At 42.0% G+C, this 21,899-nt stretch overlaps 1 protein-coding gene across 2 annotated transcripts; it reads right to left on the bottom strand.

Moving 5' to 3' along the window:
- Positions 1-1,034: 1,034 nt before the first annotated feature.
- On the bottom strand, positions 1,035-20,145 carry E2F7 (E2F transcription factor 7). 2 transcript variants are annotated; one of them, XM_088055853.1, is made up of 13 exons: positions 20,110-20,145; positions 19,870-19,950; positions 17,661-17,936; positions 15,592-15,760; positions 13,016-13,297; positions 12,218-12,376; positions 11,030-11,167; positions 9,993-10,187; positions 9,251-9,335; positions 8,120-8,633; positions 6,974-7,244; positions 5,307-5,743; positions 1,035-4,089 (listed from the first exon to the last, which is right to left on the bottom strand). In XM_088055853.1, the coding sequence occupies exons 2-13, from the start codon at positions 19,948-19,950 to the stop codon at positions 3,913-3,915; spliced, it is 2,784 nt and encodes a 927-aa protein (XP_087911979.1). In that variant the 5' UTR covers positions 20,110-20,145; the 3' UTR covers positions 1,035-3,912. The 2 variants fall into 2 exon arrangements, with proteins under 2 accessions (XP_087911979.1, XP_005519438.2); XM_005519381.3 differs by having other exon boundaries at positions 5,319-5,743.
- Between the last annotated feature and the right edge of the window lie 1,754 nt (positions 20,146-21,899).

Below are 21,899 nucleotides of genomic sequence, written 5' to 3'. Positions count from 1 at the left end.
AGGAAATGATGGCCATGGTCCTGTCAGCGGAACTGGAGCAGGATTAGGGCTTGTTAGTGATTCTCATAGTGTAATCTTATTAACCTAATTTTTCCTGTATCAATGGAAAGGTATTATTGTTGGAGCAGCAGGTCAGAAAAACTCCAAGAACAACACTGAGTGAGCTGCTGAGTTTTCCTTTTAGAAATGAGTTTTGAGGATCTCAACCATTTGCAGCTCACAGTCACTTTGCAGCCATTGTGGGTGCCATGGGACATTAACTCACATCTCTTTAATCCTGGGAGGGATAAGGTGGCAATTACTGGGCTTACTGAAATCAATCGTGAACCTGCCATAGATTTTAACGGGGACAAATTCAGGTTTAGATCGAGCTGTGTCTTATGTGTGTGGTTAGGAAAGGGCAGGAGAAAGAGAAGTGGAAGCCACGGGTCTGAGGCTGTGTTGTCCACTTGTTCTTTCCAAGCAGCTGTGGTTCTAAGGACACCAAGCAAGCACCAGCTCCTCGGGTGTCTGCGGCTGCAGTCGGGCAGGCATTGCTGCCATCCTGTGGAGAGCAGGACCCAGGGACAGCAGCAGGGCCATGGGGGTCCAGGGTCTGCAGCAGGCCCCTTGGCACTGCTGGGGTGGCCTCCCTTGGTGGCCAGCTGGGGATCACCTCACATGGCTTTGGGCCAGGGCCACCCAGTCTTGCCCCGGCCTGCTCCATGACTTTGCCAATTTACATCACACTGCTCCTTGTGCCTACAACAGCTGGGTTGTTGAATTGTGCCCATGATGCATGAAACAGCTGGATGCTGGAGCCACTGGGGCAAGCTGTTATCTTCTGCTAGTCCTTCAGTGCTCACATCCAACACCTGGACATGTGGTGCAGGAATATTTCTTTTCAAGGGTGTCCTTCAAAGTCTTCCATACTGAAATCACAGCCTCAGTTTTAATTTCATTTTTTATTCTGTATAAGCTTAACATTTTGCTAACAGATACTATAAAAAAATATTCAACCCAACAGTGTGATTGGAGTAAAGCTATATGCAGACAGGTAAACAGATAGCTAGAGAGCAGGAAAAGCAGGACATCTAATCACTGAAGAACTGTTATAAACAGCAATAAAATTAATATCTATAATTAACTAGCAGTGCAAAAAAAAAAACAAACTGGAAGCAGCTTTACATTAAAAATACAGCTTTTTAAATACAGAAATAGCACCAATTTACAGAAGACAATCAGAAATGTAAACGTGGCAGATAGATTCAAGTATAAATTATATGCTCCTCAACAACTGACTTGGGACAGAAAGGTTTCACAAACCCTGCAGAACTTCCTGGGTATGCACTTTGCCTCAGTGCAAATACAAATTTTGCTTTTCCAAAGCTACTTTGCTGATGAGCTGTTCCTAGTTTATTTAAATTCTTAGCTTTCAGTGAAGGTAAAGATAGGAAATGTAAACCCATTCCCTCTTGGCAACCAACTGCTCCCCCTCACCAGTCTAGTTCAGCAGCTTGGGTACAGAACAAAGCTGCCCCCACTGCTTCAGTGGTCTCACTCTATTTTAGCAAGAATTTTGCATTGACAAAATCAAGACAGCATATCCACATCCTTTTTCTCCTAGGCTCAAAACCTGTTTTCCCATCCATGACCCACAGAAGACGGAGTCAATCTCATTTCTAGACCTGCTGTATTTACAGAAACTCAAAACTGTAAGCAGAAATTGGAAATTGAAAATCCATTTTCACTCCCTGCATTTTCAAGTATAGTTTAAGTTAATTATGGCACACAATAACATCACTGACAAAGAAAGGCAATTTTGGTGATGATGCTTCAACTTTGGCTCTTTGAAGCAAAGAGCCAATATTAGCTCTAATCCTCCCTGCTCCCAGCTGCCATATCACTGAAATGCTGCACTGTACTAGAGGGAGATAGAAGAGACAAGGTTTGGAGAATCAGCACCCACCGTTTTCCCTGGAACCCCAGCAGCAACACATGCACACCAGCAAGTGCAGGGGCAGCACTGTGCTAGTTATGCACTGCTTTTCAAAGCAAAATTCATCTAAGTGGGTGTATAAGAAGAAATAATTCAAAAGAAAAAGCTGTAAACTTTCGTAACTGTAGTGTCATTAAATATAAAAAAATTAGCAGTCTGAAGATGTCTCTTTACCACCCCTGAAATTTCCTATGATAATTCTGCTATAGATTTTCTTTCAACAAGGGCTACCCAAGCCCTCCCAAAAACCTGTTATTGGTCTAGTCTAAGAGAAGGCCACATTACTCAAACTCTCAGCTTCACTAAAATTCTTTCTTAAATTCCATTTTCATTATACATTTCATTATTAAAATAAGATGCCCTCATCAAATTCCCAGCCTCAAAGTCCTAACCTCCCTTGACCAACAAAATAGCACATCCAAGAGTGCATCTACCCTTGGAAAATCAATACCAGTACCAAAGAGAGAGAGCTGATCATGCTGGCCTTACATTTGCTAAAAGTCCAAGCTAAAGTGATGTCAACAGAAACACTTTCTGTCTTTTGAACAGGAGACTGCACAAATTTAATTGCAGTTTGCTACATGAGTGAAAACATACCCAAACATAAGAGCATTAGCTCTTAAAATTATGTCCTATATTGATAATAGCACCATCTATTATTTGAGGACTTTGAATGTGAACTGTTATGACCTTTCTTCCTCATTGTCTTCTCCTAGGGTATACTGATAATTTTTATATTACTTTAAAAATCAAGGCTCCTGCTCTTTTCAACTTCTTTTTCTTGTTTAGATAGGTAAGTTCTCCCTTGTCTTCCCAACATGCTCAAATGCACTATTAACTAGTCACAAAACTCCCATAAATGAAGAGTTAGGCACTTAAGTACATACCCCTTAAGTACACTTAAGTAAACAGCTAAGTAGGCACTTAGTAGACTCAGGTTAGACTGAATCTAATCATGAGTGAGGTTAATGACTTATCAGTATTCCTTGGTCAAAAAGTCTAGACTGTATATTTAAACAGAAGATGAAATCTTAGCACAGTCCTCTCAGTGGTTTGTCACTCTCAAATCATTTTCCAAATCTGTTTAAGGATTCAGGTTTTGTATTCTTTACATCTAGCATGCATATTTTGCTCAAAGTAAAAAAAACAAAAACCATCCAACCCAAGGACTAATACAGTTCATTAACACAACTATAAAAACGTTAACATTCACAGTTATTTTGGTCTTAATATTTTTCACATGTATACATTCAATCATACTGTGTTATTATTAGGTTTTTCTATCCACAAGTGCTGGGCAAATTGTACAACAACCAATTGACATTCAAGTAATCCTACCCTGAGAAAATCTGTTATTCTGAAACTGCAAAAATCCTTTCTTTTCATTAATCCCACTCCAATATACAAAATAAAAAGCAAGGGGTTGCACTGCAGAGGCAGGATTTGACAGATTGGAACCAAGGAAGTAGTTGCTCTCACAACTGCAAAAGTTTATCATTTTCACCAGATTTACTCAGGGTAAGTAGAGTAAATGCAAATGAAATGCTTACCCCAGATAAGTGCTAGACATCTCACTTAAAACCATGAATAAAGAACCCCCGGGGACTCCAAAAGAATCTGTTTGCATCTCTTCACAGAAATGAAGACAGTTTCCCAAATTAAAATCACAATTACAACTTGATGCCCACAAGGCTGTGTGAAGCACAGGATCTGAATTCAAATCAGTACTGAAGGAACAATTCAGTAAAAGGATTTCTGTACCAAGGGTGATTTTGAAGAAGATGGCTAACAGAACCAGTGGGTGAATAGATAGTGGGGAAGCATGCCAAAAGGGGTGACATTTTAACGTCCTCCTCTTGCCAGGTAAAAGCCTGTTCTCTTGTAATTGATACAGGGTCTGAGGACAATCTGCCCACCCCTTGCAAAGAGTGGAATTAGTCAGGGCTGGTACTAGAGATTTCCAGTCTCCTCTGCACAGAGCTGGCATTTCTCGTCTGGTTGCCTTCGTTTTTCTTCCATGCCACAGGGTCTCCAAGACTTCCAGGAGTTTTGAAAAATGCCTCATGATGTGCAGGACGAATGCTCTTGGGAGTGAGAGGAGCTGATGAAGGCTATTTGTGAGAAACAAAACAAAACAAACTCAAGAAAACAAAACCAAAATTATTTGGCAGGATTTTGTCAAAGCCTACACACAAGCAGGCAAACAGAGGACAACTGGAAGACATTAATCCTGTACCCTGCTACACATCCTTTCAGAAGCTCCACGTGAAAAGCTTTTTGTTCTGGAACTGGATGCTAGTAGAGCACTGCTGGAAGATGAAAGCCTTTAACTAATTTCCAGCTTGAATTTTTTCATAATTAGTTCACACACATTTGTTCTTATGACAATCTTGTCCTTTAGCTTAAATGGCTCTTTCTCTTCCATGATGTTTTACTCACTTTTGTTATTTGTTACCATTGAGAGAAATCTAAAATTACTCTTCTAAATCCTGACCACTTCTAAGTGCCACTCTACTGAAAATTCCAATGTTAGCATCTGTAATCAGACTGGCTGCCAACCACTCTCTTATTACAGTCTTTTCCTAAGCTTGAAGAAGATAAAGTAATGTTTATAACGCTTCCAGATGTTCAATCTATTTGTCACTGAATTAGGCAATAGGCAAACAAATCACAAATTTACAAATATAAATTGAATTAGTGCCAAAATGTCACCGCTAATAGCTGTAAAAGTAACACTGTGACATGACTGTTTTATGTCACTCACTGTGTTTCAGATAAATGGGTCTTCCCTCACGTTTGAATTTCTGATTTTTTTAACCAAAAGTCTGGTTCTATGGTAGATTAAAAAATATATACAAAAAGATCAACAATCCCACAATAATTGTTTTCACTCAGCTCTGATGCTGCTATTACTTTTCCGTTACACAGTGGAGAGAGATCAGAACAGGGCTGAAGGGATAACCCATGACACTACTACTTGAAAAAGTGTTGCAGCCACTGACTCCTGACATATAATCCTCCTGTCCTCCTAATGTTTTTCTGTAGCCATTGCATAGCACACAATGACACGGTCAGATGGGGAAAAAATACTTAGATTGCTGGGGGATTTTAGAATTTCTGTAAGAGTTATAAAAGCACTTCACTGTTCAGGACTAAATGTGCTGTGCTGTGTATTGAACAGCGTCCCACACCCTGTGCCACTGCTAGGACGGACACACATAGGCTAAGTGGAGACACCAGCTCTCAGCACTGACACAGAGGCACCAGCCTGCGGCACACACCGCTGTCAGGCACCTGACACAGCTCTTCCATCACTGCTCCTGCTCACCTTTTCCCTTACCTGCTGCAGCTTCAGGAGGGTCACTGGGTGTCCCATACACACAGGGGAGTCCAGCTTAACAGCACTGCAAGACCTTGTAAGCACAGGACTCAGGTGCAGAGCGGGGTGAGCTGGCTGCTGTGGATCTGCCGAGGGGGCGGGTGAGACCTTGGGGGTGACGACGGCCGTGGTGCTTATGAACACGGGGCTGGTTGATGCCAGGCTGGACATACTGAAATTTGTGGAGGCAGCAGCTGAGAAGGAGCCATCATGAACTGGGGAAAGAGGACTGGTGAACGAGGGAGAGCAGACGAGAGGGAAGGAAGCCAAGGCTGCTGATGGCACCATGACACAGGGTACACTTAGAGACGGCAACTGGTTCGCAGCCAGGCTGATGGCACCAGGGGCTTGGTTTGCAGAGAACAGGAAATTAAAACTGCTTAATCCTAAACCAAAGAGAGAAAAAACAAAGCATTAATACACTTGAAAAAGGGAATTAAACTACTGTAACTTCATCTACAAGAGGAAAAAGGTGTGACAAAGTCTGCCTCGGAAGTAAACTATGACAAAATAATAAAAAATAAGGAAGAAAATTGTCATAACCCCCTAACTCTTCTGTCCAGCTCCCTTTCCTTATCTGCCTCCATTTTCCTCCCTACTTGTCTATTCACTGTACCTGCATCCATTTACTTAGGTCATACGAAGTACCAACCACACCCCTTGCTGTTTTCTGCTACTGACTGATTACAAGTAACATCCTGGCTAAACAAATTTTTTTTTCACTAACTGGAATCATCCTCTGCTATATGCAAACATGTACATTACTTTTAATAAGGGAAAAAAAACCCAGAGAAATCAAACCCAAAAAATGGGAGACACCCACGAGGATATATCACAGAGACTTTAATTTTGCTTAGAACAGCTGAACTACTGTGTTGAAGCAGAAGCTGCTCTGGCTCCTAGTTTACCTGACCTTCCAGAATAACAGGATCAGCATTTTTAAACTGAGCATCTCCACCCTAAATGAAATGCCATAGACCCCACTCCATGTCATGAGTGAATCAAAGACTAAAGCAGTAGTCATGGAAATCTGCCACATGTCCTGTTCCCACAAAGCAGTCATCCACTGCACAAAAACACAGGCACAAAACATGGTGGACGTGAAATCCCATTGCAGTATTTTCAGCTGCTTCCTCTAGATCTCCACAGTGTCATACAAGCAGGGCTGGCAACATTCCCAGTGCCTTGGGTTTCAGGGGTTACACTGATAACGCATGTTACAAGACAGTACTAAGTTTGAAGGTGATGAAATTCATACACTCAGGGGTTGCTGCTGTTCTGTACTGGCCAGCTTACAGCCAAATCTAAACTTCCAGCACCTTTGAGTTTCAAATGTTGGATAAGTGTCTTTTTTTGCTGCACATAATTCAGGCATACAAACCCTATACTGTTTAAAGCTAGTAATGTGTGGGAAGCTCAGAAAAATGCCTCTTTTCAACAGTTGAAAACAACAACAGTTTACACAGAGTCAAGAGATTTCAGAGTTACTAAACTACTACAGAGAACTGCTGTCAGGGTTTTTTATGTCAAATATTCACCTATTTGTGGGACTCAGTATTTTCTCAGTGAACAGATACAGAGGTTTGGGTGCCTCTAGATCTCATGGCTGTCCTTACCAGCAGTAGGCTGAACATAAAGATACTGTGGCTGGAAAGGTTGATTGGTGTTTTCTTTAGAGATGTGCTCATTTCCTGTAGAGGGTTCATCAGGTTCTTTGCTCTGAGATTGTTTTTCTTGCTCCAGACTGTCGAAAGGCTTAGTAGACTCCTTGTTTGCTGCCTCTGGAGCAGCAGGACTTGCAAGGTCAAGATGATTTTTTTCGAGATGTACAGCAGCTAAACAGCCACCTCCTGGGGAAGATTCTACCTTTGGTGACTCAGAAGGCTTCTAAGCAAAAGCAAAAGTGGAAATGAAGAGTCCAAACTGAAATAAAACAGCGCAATACCTCTCATGCACCTTCCTTGCACATCTGTGCAAAGGAGCAGCACAAACCTGATTAGCAAATCACTAAGCTAAAAATTTTGTTTGAGGGTTTGAAGAGCCATATTAGTGATGCCTAAACCCTGTGCCCTTTGCTGTAGTTCACATTCAGTACTTGGATACACTACATAAGAAATACCTGACCTCTGGGATTACTTTTTTATTGACAAAGAGAAACACTTGCTTCAAATGGTTTATATTCAATATTCAAATGGTTTATATGACATGACCTTGAGCCTGACCCCTACTTTCAGTATTTTAGTGAATTCTGAGATAACTAGGCATTACTTTCATCATCATCATCTTCTCTCACCAGCCCGCTGTGGGCAGCACTGGGCCTCAGAGAGAGGGACTCAGGCTGGAGAGTAGGGGGAAAGATCAAATCACATTTGCTATAGCTCAGTGGAGTAAGCAATGCTGCTGCTGTCTGGGAAAGCCCAAGCTAGCAGGGGAAGAAAAGTAATAATTACATTGATTTCTTCCTCTCTGACCCATTGTTTTGCTGAAGAAAATCATCAGGATGCTAATTCCAAAGAACAGCTGAGTATCACATCACTATGCAAAGCAATCCAAGTCCATTTTCCCCTGCTAGTGTGAAAACATCTCCCAGTTAACGCTTATACTTCCTGACACAGCCCCCTTGCAAGTTTATTAACATGTGGGAGACAGCATTTTTCCCTCTCAAGAGCAGTGTAGTGAATTTTCCCTTCCAAAAACACTGTCTTAGGCAAAAATCTTTCCTTACTATGAGAAAGCCTAAGTGATAATGAAATTCACTTTACCTTGGGTACTACAAGTGAGAGGGGCACATCACTGTGCTCCAACGTCTGCTTTTTAGCAGCTGGCTCTTCATCAGGTGTAGAGGGCGATGAGCACTTGTGGGAGCTGCGTTTTTGGCAGACAGTGGGAGGCACAGCAGCCTGAGCTTCTGCACTCCTGTTTCCCAGGTCTCCTGCAGTGGGCAGGGGCTCGCTCAAGTTATTTTCCTGAAGACCACGGCACAACATAAAAAGGGATGAAGATGGAAAGCACACAAAGGGTTGGTTGGGGACCAGGGTAGGTTTTCCATTTTCTGCGTTGGAGTCTGCTGGCATGGAAGAATGTGAAGCCTGGTTGCTGATACCAACTGGTAGTGAGAAGTTTGGCACATCTGCCTGAACCACAGGGAAAACTGCCTGAGGCAAAGAGTTAACACAAAAATCAGGGTCCCCAGGAACAGGAAGATGGGAGAAGGGTAAGGTTATGTTGGAGTTCTTTGCTGAACTTCGTATTGTTTCAGTGTCACAAGCTTTATTCCTAAAAAACAAAAAATCCCCAAACAATAATGAAAAGAGGAAAAACATTTACTCCAAAATTAAACCCCTGTTTTATCCTTAGAAGCAAAGAGATTCTATTTGGACATAAATGTGGAAAAATTCCACCCCCAAACGACAATTTTTACACAGTTCACAAGAAGGGTCACTATCATTTTTAATAACACAGAAGCAGAGCTCTCAGGTTTTTGGTGGATCAATAATGCTTTTGGCTGCACTTGACTAGTCAGTCATTCAAAAATTAATTCAAATTGGAATAGGTGTAGAAAAGACAGATGAGAGACAGAGATGCCCTTCCATGGAATCATAATTTGCTCAACCTACCCAGACAATAGGTCAAAGGATGCAGGAATGACCTATATAAAAACATATGACAGAAAGAGCTACTGAAGCAAAGCACCAACACTAGTACAAGTACAGGTGGGTGTAAAATTACCTTGAAAAAAAAAAAAAAGCCATGCTGACATCTATCAGTATTAAAATTGTAATAATGAGACTTTATGGCAATTTTTTTATTTCAGTCTCATCAATGGAATCTGTCCTTAAACTAAACATGACAAGCACAAAGCTGCAACTGGACAAGAGTTAAGACCAACCTACCCAGTATCTTCCTCTATTTTCTGTTGGCAGACAGCTGCTAGATTTATCATTTTGGAACAATTCTCATCTGAATTCACAATAGAAACTGAAAAAACAAAGAGGCATTCAATTAATCACAGATAGGTTTACCAAGCATATTTTGATACTGGCCATATAAAATAATTGCTATTATTTTTCAGTCCTGACACATTTTTATAACATCCACTAATCACCTAGAGCCAGAACCTGCAAGATACTGTGAACTCTCAAGTCCCACTGGAGGCGTGTTCAACATCGTCATTTCCCATAAGAAGGAACTGTGAAAAGCTCTGTAATTACTTTATCTTTTTTAACAACTATCTGTTAGATTGTTACAGTAAATTTTACTATATTAGGAACCATAAAATAAAGGAAGCATTATGTGGCTAAAGTTTTTATCTTAATCAAATTTTCACAGTACAAACTGTAGTATAGTTGCAGTTAATAAAGAAGAGAAACATTTACCTGCAGAAAATAAACTGCAGATTCAATTGCATTATGGCCCAGATTCACCTCATGTAACTTGAGGCATTTGACTGGAGGTTCTAAACCAGAAATTTCATTATCACATGAAATATAGGTATGTATCTATGTATCACAGTAGAAATATAGGTACCTCCTAAGAGTAATTCACATATTTAATTATGCTGATTCACCCAATCAAGTGTCCTCAATTTTGGCAGGTCCAGTGGGATAGAAAAGAACATGTTTCATTAGTAGTTACCTTGCCTCTCTTGACGTGGGCTGTTGGGCTCAGAACTGACCTTCCTTCTGGTTGCTTCACAAGGCTGCGCACTGTTAAACGAAGCGTGACGTGTAAACTTTTGCTTTCCAGTAGCACTGGTCTGGTACTGGACACAGGCTCCTCTCTGTGTCCCTGGCAGAGGATCTGACGTTGGGCTATGTCCTCTCAACTCATCTGTAAGGACATAATTTTGTACAACAGTCCTTCAGGCAACACAGCTTGTCATTTAGGCTTCTGCCATATTACTAGACTTGGCATTAAGGAAAGAGGCAACCTCTCGATTATGTCAAACCACTCAACACTGAAACAAGTCTAGAATTCAGTAAGCACCAGTAGACAAGGTAAGGGCTTCCTTCCATCCATTCCATAGCAGCTGCAGCAGCAGCCACATTCTAGTGTGCTAGCGAGGAGGAGAAAGGCTAAGATAGTATTTACATTATCCTTCATTTTACTTGTTCCTGGCACTGTCCTGATGCAAATATCAAAGCCAAAGGGCTTCCCTTTGCTCTGGCTTCTAGCCAAGGAACATCAGCTCACAGAGATACTCTGTCCCACCACCTTGCTCTTTTGCAGACAAAGCTTTTCTAAAAGGGGACATATGCAAGAAACAGCCCTGCTCTACCTTGGTATGTACCCTTACAAATAAAGTAAATCACTGTATAATTATTATGGAATTACCAAAATTTTGCAACCCAGTGCAGCTATGGACCCAGATTTGAAGGTATCAGTTCTATCTATTTATATATCTATTGGTCTACAATTCATACAGTTATGCATATAGTTATCTAAGTCAGTGTAAGAATACCTACAAGACACAGTATCCTTTGACATTCCTCCACAGATCCAGATCTTGGGTGCAGAGTCTAACATGGGCAAATGCTGAGCTGGCAGCAGTTAATAATCACAGGGTACCCACTGAACGCTGAGCCATTCTTTACACACAGAAAGCAACCTTTTACGACTTGGGAAGAGAGCATCAAAGAAAAAAGAATATAAATGCCAGCTACACAAGTTACCAGTGTTTTCAGGGAATTCCACAGGCCCAATCCACTTGAAAGCCGGTTTGCGTCCTCGTTCCTCTGTGACATGGACTTTCTTGATCAAGCCTAGGCTGGTGAGAACATTGGCTATATCATACAGTCTTCGTACCTTTGCTAACAACAAAAGGCAGGAGTAGATAAGAGAGTCAGCTTTACCATGCATACAGGACATATTTATGTGCTAATTTCATTCCAGATTTTGACCACAGCTTTCATAGATGAGGTGGCCAAAATCAAATTGGCATGGACTTAGGCTACCTCCTATGAAGGCTGCCATGCCAGCTCCCACCTGATGTCACTGCTGTTTCATATCTTAGCTGCTCAGGTTTAAACTCACCTTCCTCATTTTGATGGAAATAGGTTAGGAAGTGAATGCACCATCAACTTGCCCAGAAAAGGCAACTACCTCCACGAAGGTAAAGAGAAGTTGGGGACAAGAGGCACAACAGTGCACAGCTCCCACGAGGATACATATTTATCATTTTAAAAAATATAAACACACTCAGAAAAATCTCTGTGACTCTAGTAAATAACACCTTTGAGCTGACTATGATACCCACATATTTTTCAGTTAACTCCTCACATTTCTTCTCATACTTAGGGTAGAAATTTAAGACTGAAGTGCAAATGCTTTACTTTAGAAGTACTTTAAAGACTTTAAAGTCTTTATCTTAGAAGACTTGTTTACTAATGCTAAGTTTTCCCATGTTATCCAAGGGATTGAAGTACAAATCCTCACAAACTGAGGATTTGCCATCCAGCTGTAAAAGATTTCTGGGGTAAAAAGGAGAAGGAACACATTTCTACAGAGAGAAAATTAATTCCATTAAATTAAACAACATGTTTCAGTTCTGAAACATCATTTAGAGCAGTACAGGAAACAGGATTTAAGTATGAAAAAAATAATCAAAACTAACAAATTTTCTTTTTTATTTTGAAGCTGAACTTGGGAGATAACTGTCAAACTGACTCTTCCCCACACCAAGCTCTGTTTCCACAAATACACATTTTCAATGAAAAAAACCCCAGAACGTATCCCAGGAAAAATGCACAAATTGCTTTTGCTGTTACATACTGGTGTCTGTTTGGTGTCACTCCAAACATGTCCCCATTATCTTTACTCACTGATTGATTGATTGATTTGCCTCTCATTAGCCATCTTACTTTTAAATTTGCTGTGGTCCACTGTATCCTGGGTTTCTTCTATCAGTATCTTTGCTGCGATGTCCAGAGTGACTATCTTGGTCTTGGAGACAAGGAACAGCATGACAAACTTTTGGCTCATAATCCGCAATGACTTGTCCTTTCTGCTGTTTGCAGATGCTGTGTTACAAATAATACCCAAGCCTCTTAGCATATGTCATCCATCACAGCCAGAAAACTAGTAAGAAGGTTTCTCCCACACAAAATAAGTAAAGTATTTCCTTGCCAGAAGGCAGAAATTTATTGAAAGGCAGCAAATAACTGATTAATGCAGATAGGAGTCTCTTCAAAGGGCATTAAAAATTCAAACTTGAAAAATAGGTTTTAGAAAGTGAAATTCCAAAGCTGATTCTATGTTACATTACAGTTTTGTGCCACTATCATTTTGTGACTAATGGACTTCGTAATTTAAAACCATTACGTGTTATATGGGGAGCATGCAAAGAGTAGACAAATTCAGATGGTGCTTTCTGTCAGGATAAAGCATGTACTCTCAGATACACGTGGGGAGAGAACTGGATTGTCCAGCAGAACTTCCTGCCAGTCTGCAGGACAGAGAGAAGTATCTGTCTTGAGACCTATGTTAGGGACAGGATAGAAGGAAGAATTCTGTACCTTCCATGGTGAATTCAGCACCTCTTTGCAAAGGAAAAGCTTTTGTTATTTAATTTAAAGGCAAAACAAAGGAAAAAGTGACACAGTAAACTGGAGAAAGAGATATGTGTTTCCGTATCATCAGCCATTTAGTAATCATCTTACCAGAGATGCAATCTGGTTCTGAAAAATCCAGTAATGGTCTGTCTTGAGAATCTGGAATAATTTCCTTTTTCCGTTCTCCAAATTTGTACTCTAAGTCCTGCTCCTTGTGCTGGGAGGTCATTAACTCTCCATACTGCAGCTCTCCTGCCTCCTGAAGCATTTTCAAAGTTTGGCTGAGGTTGTGCCGGCCATGCCAGCAGTATTGGTTCTTGGCCACACGGCTGACCAAGTGCAATGACTCCAGGACGTTCACAATATCGTAAATTCGTCTCCGCTCAACTCCTGTTTGGGAAGTGGAGAGGGGAGCAGATACAAAAGACATAGATGCTCATCTTAGTTCAGCAGAAGCAAACAGAGTACAGGTTGTTCTCCAATAGAAATTTTCAGTGTTCATGTGGACACATTCTATTAGATACATCTATATTTGCACACTGAAAATCTGATTTATGCATGGCCAGCTTCACACTATGTTGTTCTGTGTCCATTTTAACTTCCAGCCCAGCCATGGCTTCAGCTTAAACTGTGTTTAGAACTGATTACCATCTGCCAGCCCCATTCACTACCCAAACTGCCCCAGGGTTTTCAGAGCACTTTGGCTCTTCCTTACACAGAGCTTCAACACTCAGACACATACCTGTACACAAGCCTGCGTGTAATAGAGGGCAGAAAAGGGTCTGCCACAGCATAAAAGTCCCTCCATACAGAAACCAGGGGGAATGCAGTCCTCCACTTACACTTAGTGACACAATTACTTTTACTTGCCAAGTAAGTACCAAGTAAAGGGGCATCAGAAGCTTAACAAGGTGCAGAGCTGTAGAGCAGTATAGAATGACACCTCAACACAACAGAAATGAATCATGAATGCTGGCTAGGTCTATACCTGTGGGAGATTTATGAAATATGTTCAGCTTGAGTTCGGCCTGACTGATGTGAGCAAAGCTGGGGATTGATTATGAACAGGTTGGTGGCAATGTTCACTGTCCTAAGTGCTTGTGTCCAGTGCTGTTTGAAGCGTGGCTGTTATATGTAAAACAATGTACTATATGCTGATGGCAGCATCTGCACCAAAAATCTTCTAACACTTAACATCAGCTGAGCAGAACAAGCGCTAGCTGTGAAGAATTTGGAGCGAAACATAATTAAAAAAAAAACGAGAGGGCTACACATATCCTGGAGTCTGTCAGGCACCAGCAGTACAGCTCCCTTTGTGGCCTTCCACTGGTCTTCTGTGAACAAAGCAATATACATTTGTAGCAAAAGCTGTATCACAGATGCCATTTGTTACATCGAGAGCAGCAACATCAGCAGCAGGTAATTTTGTGGTCACTGAAGCAAGTGGATACAAGCAAGGAAGCCAAAACCAAAGGGAAAAAGACGACCAAAACCTTCCAGTTTCCGGGAAGTGAAATTTCCAACAGTAAGTTTTAGAGGAAAGCTTCTGTTATTTAGGAAAGCAAGGTAATGCCACTCCCAACACAGAATAAAGCACTATTCATGTTCAACTGTACAAAGTTGGAGCATGAGCATCTCATGCAAACACATAAAAGAATAACTGCAGAATCTAAAAGAAGAATTAATTTTAAAAATAATTTACCTAATCTGTACTCTAGCTAGTATTTCTGATTATTCTGATATCTATTTACCTAATCTGTATTCTATCCTTCTTCAAATTCACTCTACCAAGGCAAAAAAATGGGTATTCCAAGGCCCTTCTTAACAGAGGCACAGAAGATATCATTCTTCTGTTCCTTCCCAAAACAGACAAATTTCATTCTTTTATCTTAATACCTGAGTCTTAAATGTAGATACAAGATTTATTTAGTTTAAGTCAATTTTGTAAAGCCCTTCCTAGCTAAGAAACCACCTCTCCAAGGACTTGGATATTTTTGTTATTAATCTGTCCTGGCTGAGTCCTCTCTTCCAAGTTTTATTACTTCTGGCAGATATTTCATTAATCTTTTAACTAACACCAAACTTAACAGCAGAAACAGCAAATGGGCTACTCAAAATCTTCTCGCCACCTCAATACATGACATTTTCTCATGGTACTCTCTCAGCTATCCTAGTACCTTCCCATCACAAGGCAATATTCAAAGCTAAGGTAACCTTGATGAACCATGAGATCTTGGAAGATATGATGTCAAACATGTTCAGAAGTCAGAGAGTAAACACAACTGATCTCCTACACATACCAGTATGCAATAATTTCCTCAAATGTTTCATTTTGACAAAATTTCTTGTCTATAAACCCTCCTTCAGGGGGTTTGTAAATCCTAACTCCTTCAGTGTTCAACAAATTGAATATTTAAGACAGCAACTGATTTCATAAACAGCTGGAAGCAAGATCTGTCCAGTAAAAAGTGCAGAAAGTCAGAAAGCAGATTTCAAAATGGTAGTGCTACCAAACAACAAAGACACTGAAGAATATTAGGCATTTCCAACTCTTGATTAGTATGATTAAAGAGTATCCAGATGCTGGAGAAGGCAGATCTTGAATGTAGTCTGTTAGAATACGATCTTTGGGAGGCCCACCTGTTAGGTTACCCCAGGTGATCAGTTACCCCAGGTATACATACCAAGAATTGAAGCCACTTCATCCAAAGAAATGGTAGTTTTCTCTGTTGACAATGGGTAATTTGGATAGCGAGCTAGAAACTTTTGGCACAAGAGTCCTAAGCTTTTCTGTTTTCTGCTGGGTCTCTGCTTTTCAAATTCATCAACCGTGCCGTCATCTACTATATCATACTGTTAAAAAATAAATGTTAACCCTTTAGTGCAGAGCTTTTAAAAGCAAGACATAGTCAAGTGAGGCATATTTCAGATGACACCAATATTTAAGGTATTTTCTAATTAAAAAAAAACCCCAAAACATGGACACCTTGAAAGCACAGAGCACTTGGATAACACAATTGCAAGCTCTTCTTATTTCATCACACAAGATACCTGCAGAAAAACTCTCATCTGTGCAATTATGAAATAGTGGCCATGCATAAGGGAAAAAAGCCAGTGAGATCAACACCCAAGACTAGCAGATGATAAGATTATACTCAAGAAAGAGTATTTCTTTTGGAAAGAAGGAAGAATATGTTCTTAAACACTTCTGGATCTAATAAAACAGGAGATGCAGAAGCCATCAAGAAATTCCTGCAATACCTCTTTTCGCTGACTTTTACAGTGACTCTATCACTTTAAAAAAGGTGCTACTCAGTCTTTGAACCTTAAATGTGGTCAAGATGTTAGCTTAAGTAATTCTGTAGGATGGCCTGAATGTGGTCTTTCTGACCCTACAGTGAGGAAAAAAATAGAAACCAGCAAAACCATGGTGGCAAGAATGTAGAAGAAGTATATTTATTTATCACAAAAAAAGACTGATAGAGGATTATTTTGCACTGGTAACTGGGGTTTTCCTCTGTGTTATAATAAGGAAAAGAAGTCTTGCCCTTTGGCAAAGAAAAGCTGAAGGTGGTGGTAGCTGTTAAGACCTATGTTTCCTTGCTCATGGGATCTTAAACGGTCCTGCGGTAGTTGTAACTAAGTAACCTTGTGGCAGGCTGGTGCTCTGATAGAACTGAGTTTTAAATGGTAGGGAAATAGCAGTATTCTTACTCTGAAACGTCTACTTCTTTTGTATGTTACCTTTCTAAGTGGAGAAAATTATTAAATGGAAGTTTTATGACTCGAAAATATTTGACATCTTTATTGTAGCCACTCCAAAAATGCTGTGTGATCTTAGCGGTAATGAACTAACCTTAAACATCAACTATTTTCTACCTACTGTACACTTTGCTAGAAATGATCTTTAGAGAATTGTTTGCTTTGTTATGACTATGAAAACTGCAGAATTTTCTACACTACTATTGCTACTGCAGTTGCTGTAAAAACTACACTTCTAGAGTGATCTGTACCTATGAAATGATGCTTCTCAGTAGAAGGACACAGAACTATTTTCCTGTTGCTGAAATCACCAGGGAAGGATATCCTACAAGAAATAAACCAGGAGAGGAAAAGCAGTTGTTGGAACAAAAAAAAAAAGGATGAAGGAAGAAAACTGTAATGATGCTTACTACAATCTCATTCTCTCCAGGGACAGACTTCCTAAAGTGAGGACAGGGGTCAATCCCTACATTACCTGAGTCATGTGAAGTAGAAATTTTAATGCTTGGCCTCGCTTTCTGACCACTAGTTTGGGGGGAAAGTGGGGAAAAAAGGGTTTCAGCAGACCACTTTGCAAGACAGTTGCAGATGAGGTATAAGATTTGGAAAGTATGTTCTCTCACTGTCAAATTTATTTTTGAAAATGACATTTGCTGAAAACAGATCTGGCAATTTTCTTTCTAATGTGGTTCAAAAGTACTTCAGTTGGGGAAAATCACATTTATGCTCTACATCCTTCACTGTCCTTTTAAGTAATATTCAGGCTCTTGAGGGGATCTCAGGTCAATTACTAATAAGAGTTATTTTTCATCTTTTGAAGTCCTACTGCTCAGTCAGTGCTGTTTTGGTGGTGGCAAGTGTCCTTGGCAATGTCTTACAATTCTGCACCTTTCCATAGGGAGCAAAGAACCAGATGGAAGCAAACTGAGAAGCAACTTAAGGAAAGTCTGAATCCTAGCTTAATATAAGGTAATGGTGTTCTGAGTCTCACCTGTAATGAGTCAGGTGTGTCACTCTGCTCACTGTTTTCTATGGGTCTGAAGAGCTCTTTCTTCTTTTCCCTGTCCCTCATGTCAGGGCTAGCAGCACTAACAAGAATCTTCAGGTTAGCAGTAGGAGTCCAGGGATCAGGCTGAGGTCTGTCAGTGATCTTAACAGGTGTAATTGGATTTCTTTCCGGTGTGCAGCCTTTTTGCTTCGATAAATCAATTGGTTCACTCTTAATGGGAGTCTTTGGGGCCATCCTGGATCGATCAAATATGTTTTCCTATTAAAAACAAAGTTCTTTAGACACAAAGTTCTTCAGACACATTCCATTAATCAATTTCACAATTCTTATGAAGGTAATTTTACTGACCTGTGCCTTGGCACTCACAGCTGTATTTAACACAGTTATTCTGCCTTTGTTGGGAATGTTAAAATATTCTACATGCTGCTGTACTGGAGGAAGTGTATTTGATATACTGCCTTGAAATACAGACATTTTAATTTGTACTGGATTACCGCAAGAACTTTATGAAGTTTTGCCTTTTACTTGGAGTAATTTAACTATTCTGCAGCTGAAATATGTTTTAATAGGTGATTCCAGAGGTCATCCGAACATTCAGTCTAGCTAGAAAGCAGGAAAAAGTTCTAGTAACAACTGAAACTGGCTTTTTCTAAGAGCAGTTTTGTAGCATTCAGACTGGAAACAAATTTGGCACATCAAAAGCTTTGTGCTCTGACCGCCTATGAAGAACACTTCTGCATACATTCACCTATGAATTACCCAAAAGGATGTAATAAATACATCTCTTTTTTACAACTGTCTCACTGTTGTTGCAAACTTACTACACTGTGACAAGTAGGGGTCAATTTAGAGGCCATGGTTCTCCTTGGAATATATATTCATATAATGTTGGCACTCAGTATTTTCTTGCAATTTCACATTTTCAGCCCTTAAGTAATGCAGAAAGTCTATCTTCCCCTAAAGTTCTTGTTCATTATGTCTGGTGGTAATGGAATGGCAGTGAGGGCAGCTGAAGCAACCTGCTGTTTCAGTACCTCAGATCTTCACATCTGTGCAAATACCACAATGAAAAAAAGTGTGAAAAGCACATGACTATGCCCTTTCAAATTTTTATTTCCTACTATCAGATCTTTACTTTCTACTATCATAATTACCTACTAAAGTAAGAAACACTTCCACCCTCTCTCCCCCCTTTTTTTTTTCAGTAGCTGCAACACTCTGTGAAGTCCTACCTGTATTGCACAGAACTGCAAGGGCAGTTGGAAGAAGCATGAGAGAGGACAGGAAAGGCCAGCTAATGAACTTAGTATGCAAGCAGTAATTAAAACTAATCTCTGATATACTAAAAGTGGAATCTGACAAGAACTGTGTGAATTTTGGAGGACTCAGATTGAGCATGGACAACATATCATGAATTGCATTTAGTTCAGGAGACATTTAGTTCAGGAGTAAGGTTATGCCCGAGGCTACACACGCAGTCTCCTGGCTAGTGAGGCAGTAGGGAAGCAATGAGCTTTTTCCTTGCTGAGTGGCCCTATTTAGCCTCTTGGCTGGAGAACACTGCTTCATGAACACAGACCAGAATGGAAGCCTAGTGGACGTGTCCATCAGCGTGCTTAAACTACTGCTAAATAACAGAACTGTACTATTCCTGTGCCAGGTTAGGCCTGGTGGTTCTTACCTTTAGAACCATGATTCTCTACAAGAGCTCTCTCCATCTCACCACATGGTAGTCATTGGACACTTGAGACCACCGAGTGAGCTTTACTCGCGTGAAAGTTAAATGGTGTTTCCCGCTGTGTAGTACCAGAGTGCAATCACTTCACTTACTGACAAGGGTGGCATGACTCGGGCTTCTTACACTGGATTATTTCTTTATCTTAAGGGTAGCGCTGGACATGCCAGTGCTCCAAGTGCTCACAGGTAAGATGCTGCTGTACAGACCAACAGGGCAGGCAGCCCCTCAAACGCTGCCCACATAAGCCACAGAAACACGATCCAGAGCCCGGCCCCCTTCGGAGCCCTCCGGGTGGCGGCCCTGCACTCGCGGGGCTGGGGCTCCGTGGCGCCCACCGCTCCAGCCGCCCTCCCTTCCTCCCTTCCCCGTACCGGCCCTGGGCTCCGGACAACGCGTTCAGGGAACGCGCGGTGCCGGACCGGACCCGACCCCCCCGCCAGCCCTCCCACTCACCTTCTGGGCCGCCTCGGCGCGGCCCCGCCGCCCCGGCCGGGCGCTCGCCAGGTCCCGCAGCGCCAGGACGCTCACCTCCATCTGCAAAGCGAGAAGGCGCTTTTAGCCCCGCTCTTAAGAGCAGCCGCTCCCGTCCCCGGAGGGACGCGGGGGGAGCGCGGATGCTCTCGGGGCTGCGTTCCCGGGAAGGGAGGGAAGGGAGGGAGGGGGCGGGAGGCTCGGCGGGCTCCGCGCCCTCACCTCGGCCGGGGCCGGGGCGCGCGGGGGGCGCGCGGCCCTGCCGCTCCCGCCAGGCGCCCTCAGACATCGCTTTACAATCCGGCCAATCAGGAGCGGCCGCCGGGGAGCCCCGGCCGCGCCGCCGGCCAATCAGAGCGCGGGCAGGCGGCGCGCGGCAGCGGGCGCGCGGGACGGGGCTCCCGCCCGCGCGGAGCCGTTTCGCTCCTTTTCTTGGCGCTCCCCGCCCTCCCCCCCCCGCGCCCTTCCCGCCGCCGCCGCCGCGCCAGGCGGGAAAGGGCCCGCGGAGCCTGTGCCGGGACAGCCGCCGGCCTCTCTCCCAGAGCCGCTGCCGCCGCCCTTAAACCGGGCAGGGGGGAGAAAGGGCTGAGTCTGCGGGAGGTGGGGGCCGCCTCGGTCGCCAGGCCAGCGGCTCGTAGGAAACGCCGCCGCGGTGTCCGCGCCGGGGCAGCGCCGCCCGGAGCGTGTGTGGAGCGGCTCAGCGGCCCCGGGCGGGTCGGACAGCGTGGTGACCCTCCGCCTCATCCCCTGGAGCGAGTCTGCTGCCGGGAAGGTGGAGCGAGCAGACGCCATGGGGAGCAGCCTGGACTTCTGGCTTCTCCCTGAGACTCTGCTCTGTGGTTTTCCCTCCTTTGGTACTTCATTACATATACCGAGATAAAGGAAGAACTGGAAGGGAGCCTTGTCCGAAGTTAACAAATCAAATCCCGGCGGCCTGTGAAGCTGTGCAGTGATGAGATTTCAGTTGTACCTGTTAAGACTTTAAAAAATCATAACTTTCTGCAACGCAGAATACTTCAGTCATGAAAGTAATTGCTCTAAGCTCGAGAAACTTTCTGGAGAGATTTGCTCTGTGCAGTGTAATTAAATTTGGTTTTTGAAGTGTATTTAAGATTTATTTATTTAGTATAGAAGATTTTTTTTTTTTTTTAGTTGTAACAGCAGACATGCTGCTTCGTTATTGCTGTCTTGTTTTGTTGTGGGAGGACTTCCCTCTGAAATAGCTCATGAGCTAGTAATGAGTTGTCACAGAAGAAAAAAATCCAAGGCAGTTCTGATAACTTATAAAAATATTCACTCAGTAATTTTTGAGGAATAGAAAAATTTTCTTTACAATAAGAATGTAGAAAACAGGTAGAGATTGTCCCTCAATTGATTATAATTTATTCGTTTTTAAAATGCTCTGGATTTTTTTCTTTCGGCAAGTTCCAGTACACCACAGTTTGCTGAAGAAAATGAAATAAAACTTCTCAGAGAACCTCCTCTTATTAAGCAACATTTAAAAATGACCCCATACAAAAAAACTCTTAATGTTTTTAAAACCTCTGTGTTTTTAAGAGTCACATTAATTCCACAACTGCAAAATGTGTCTCTCAGTACATATTTGCAGATAGGTAGAGAGAAACATTTCTAAGGAGTGAGCTATTACTGCTGCTCTCACTCAGGATCTCTGAAAATAGACTCATGAGAATCATAAGAAATGCAGAGTCATGGAAAATCTAAGCAGAATCTCGTGTCACAGAGTGACAAGCCCAGGCATGATTTCTAGGCCAAAGGAAAAGTAGAAAGTGTTGCAGCTGAGAACTTGCTTGTGTGCTGCAGCCCGTGACAGGAAATTGCCATCTGTCCCTTTTAGTCATCTACTTAAACTAAAGTGACACAGAAATATACTTCCTCAGACCTTTATCTTAGATATGTCACGGGCATTTGTGTATCCACTGCCAATTAACAGCATCTATTGTAAAGTATTACATGTGAAAGTTTAATAGGTCTAACTGCATTTGCAGCTCTAG

Source organism: Pseudopodoces humilis, chromosome 5 (genome assembly GCF_049639895.1).
Source record: "Pseudopodoces humilis isolate 2021_Gansu_Grassland_sample_001 chromosome 5, ASM4963989v1, whole genome shotgun sequence".
Taxonomy (NCBI): domain Eukaryota; kingdom Metazoa; phylum Chordata; class Aves; order Passeriformes; family Paridae; genus Pseudopodoces; species Pseudopodoces humilis.
The sequence above is the reverse complement of the archived record's forward strand: the minus strand, read 5'-3'. Positions and strand labels throughout refer to the sequence as shown.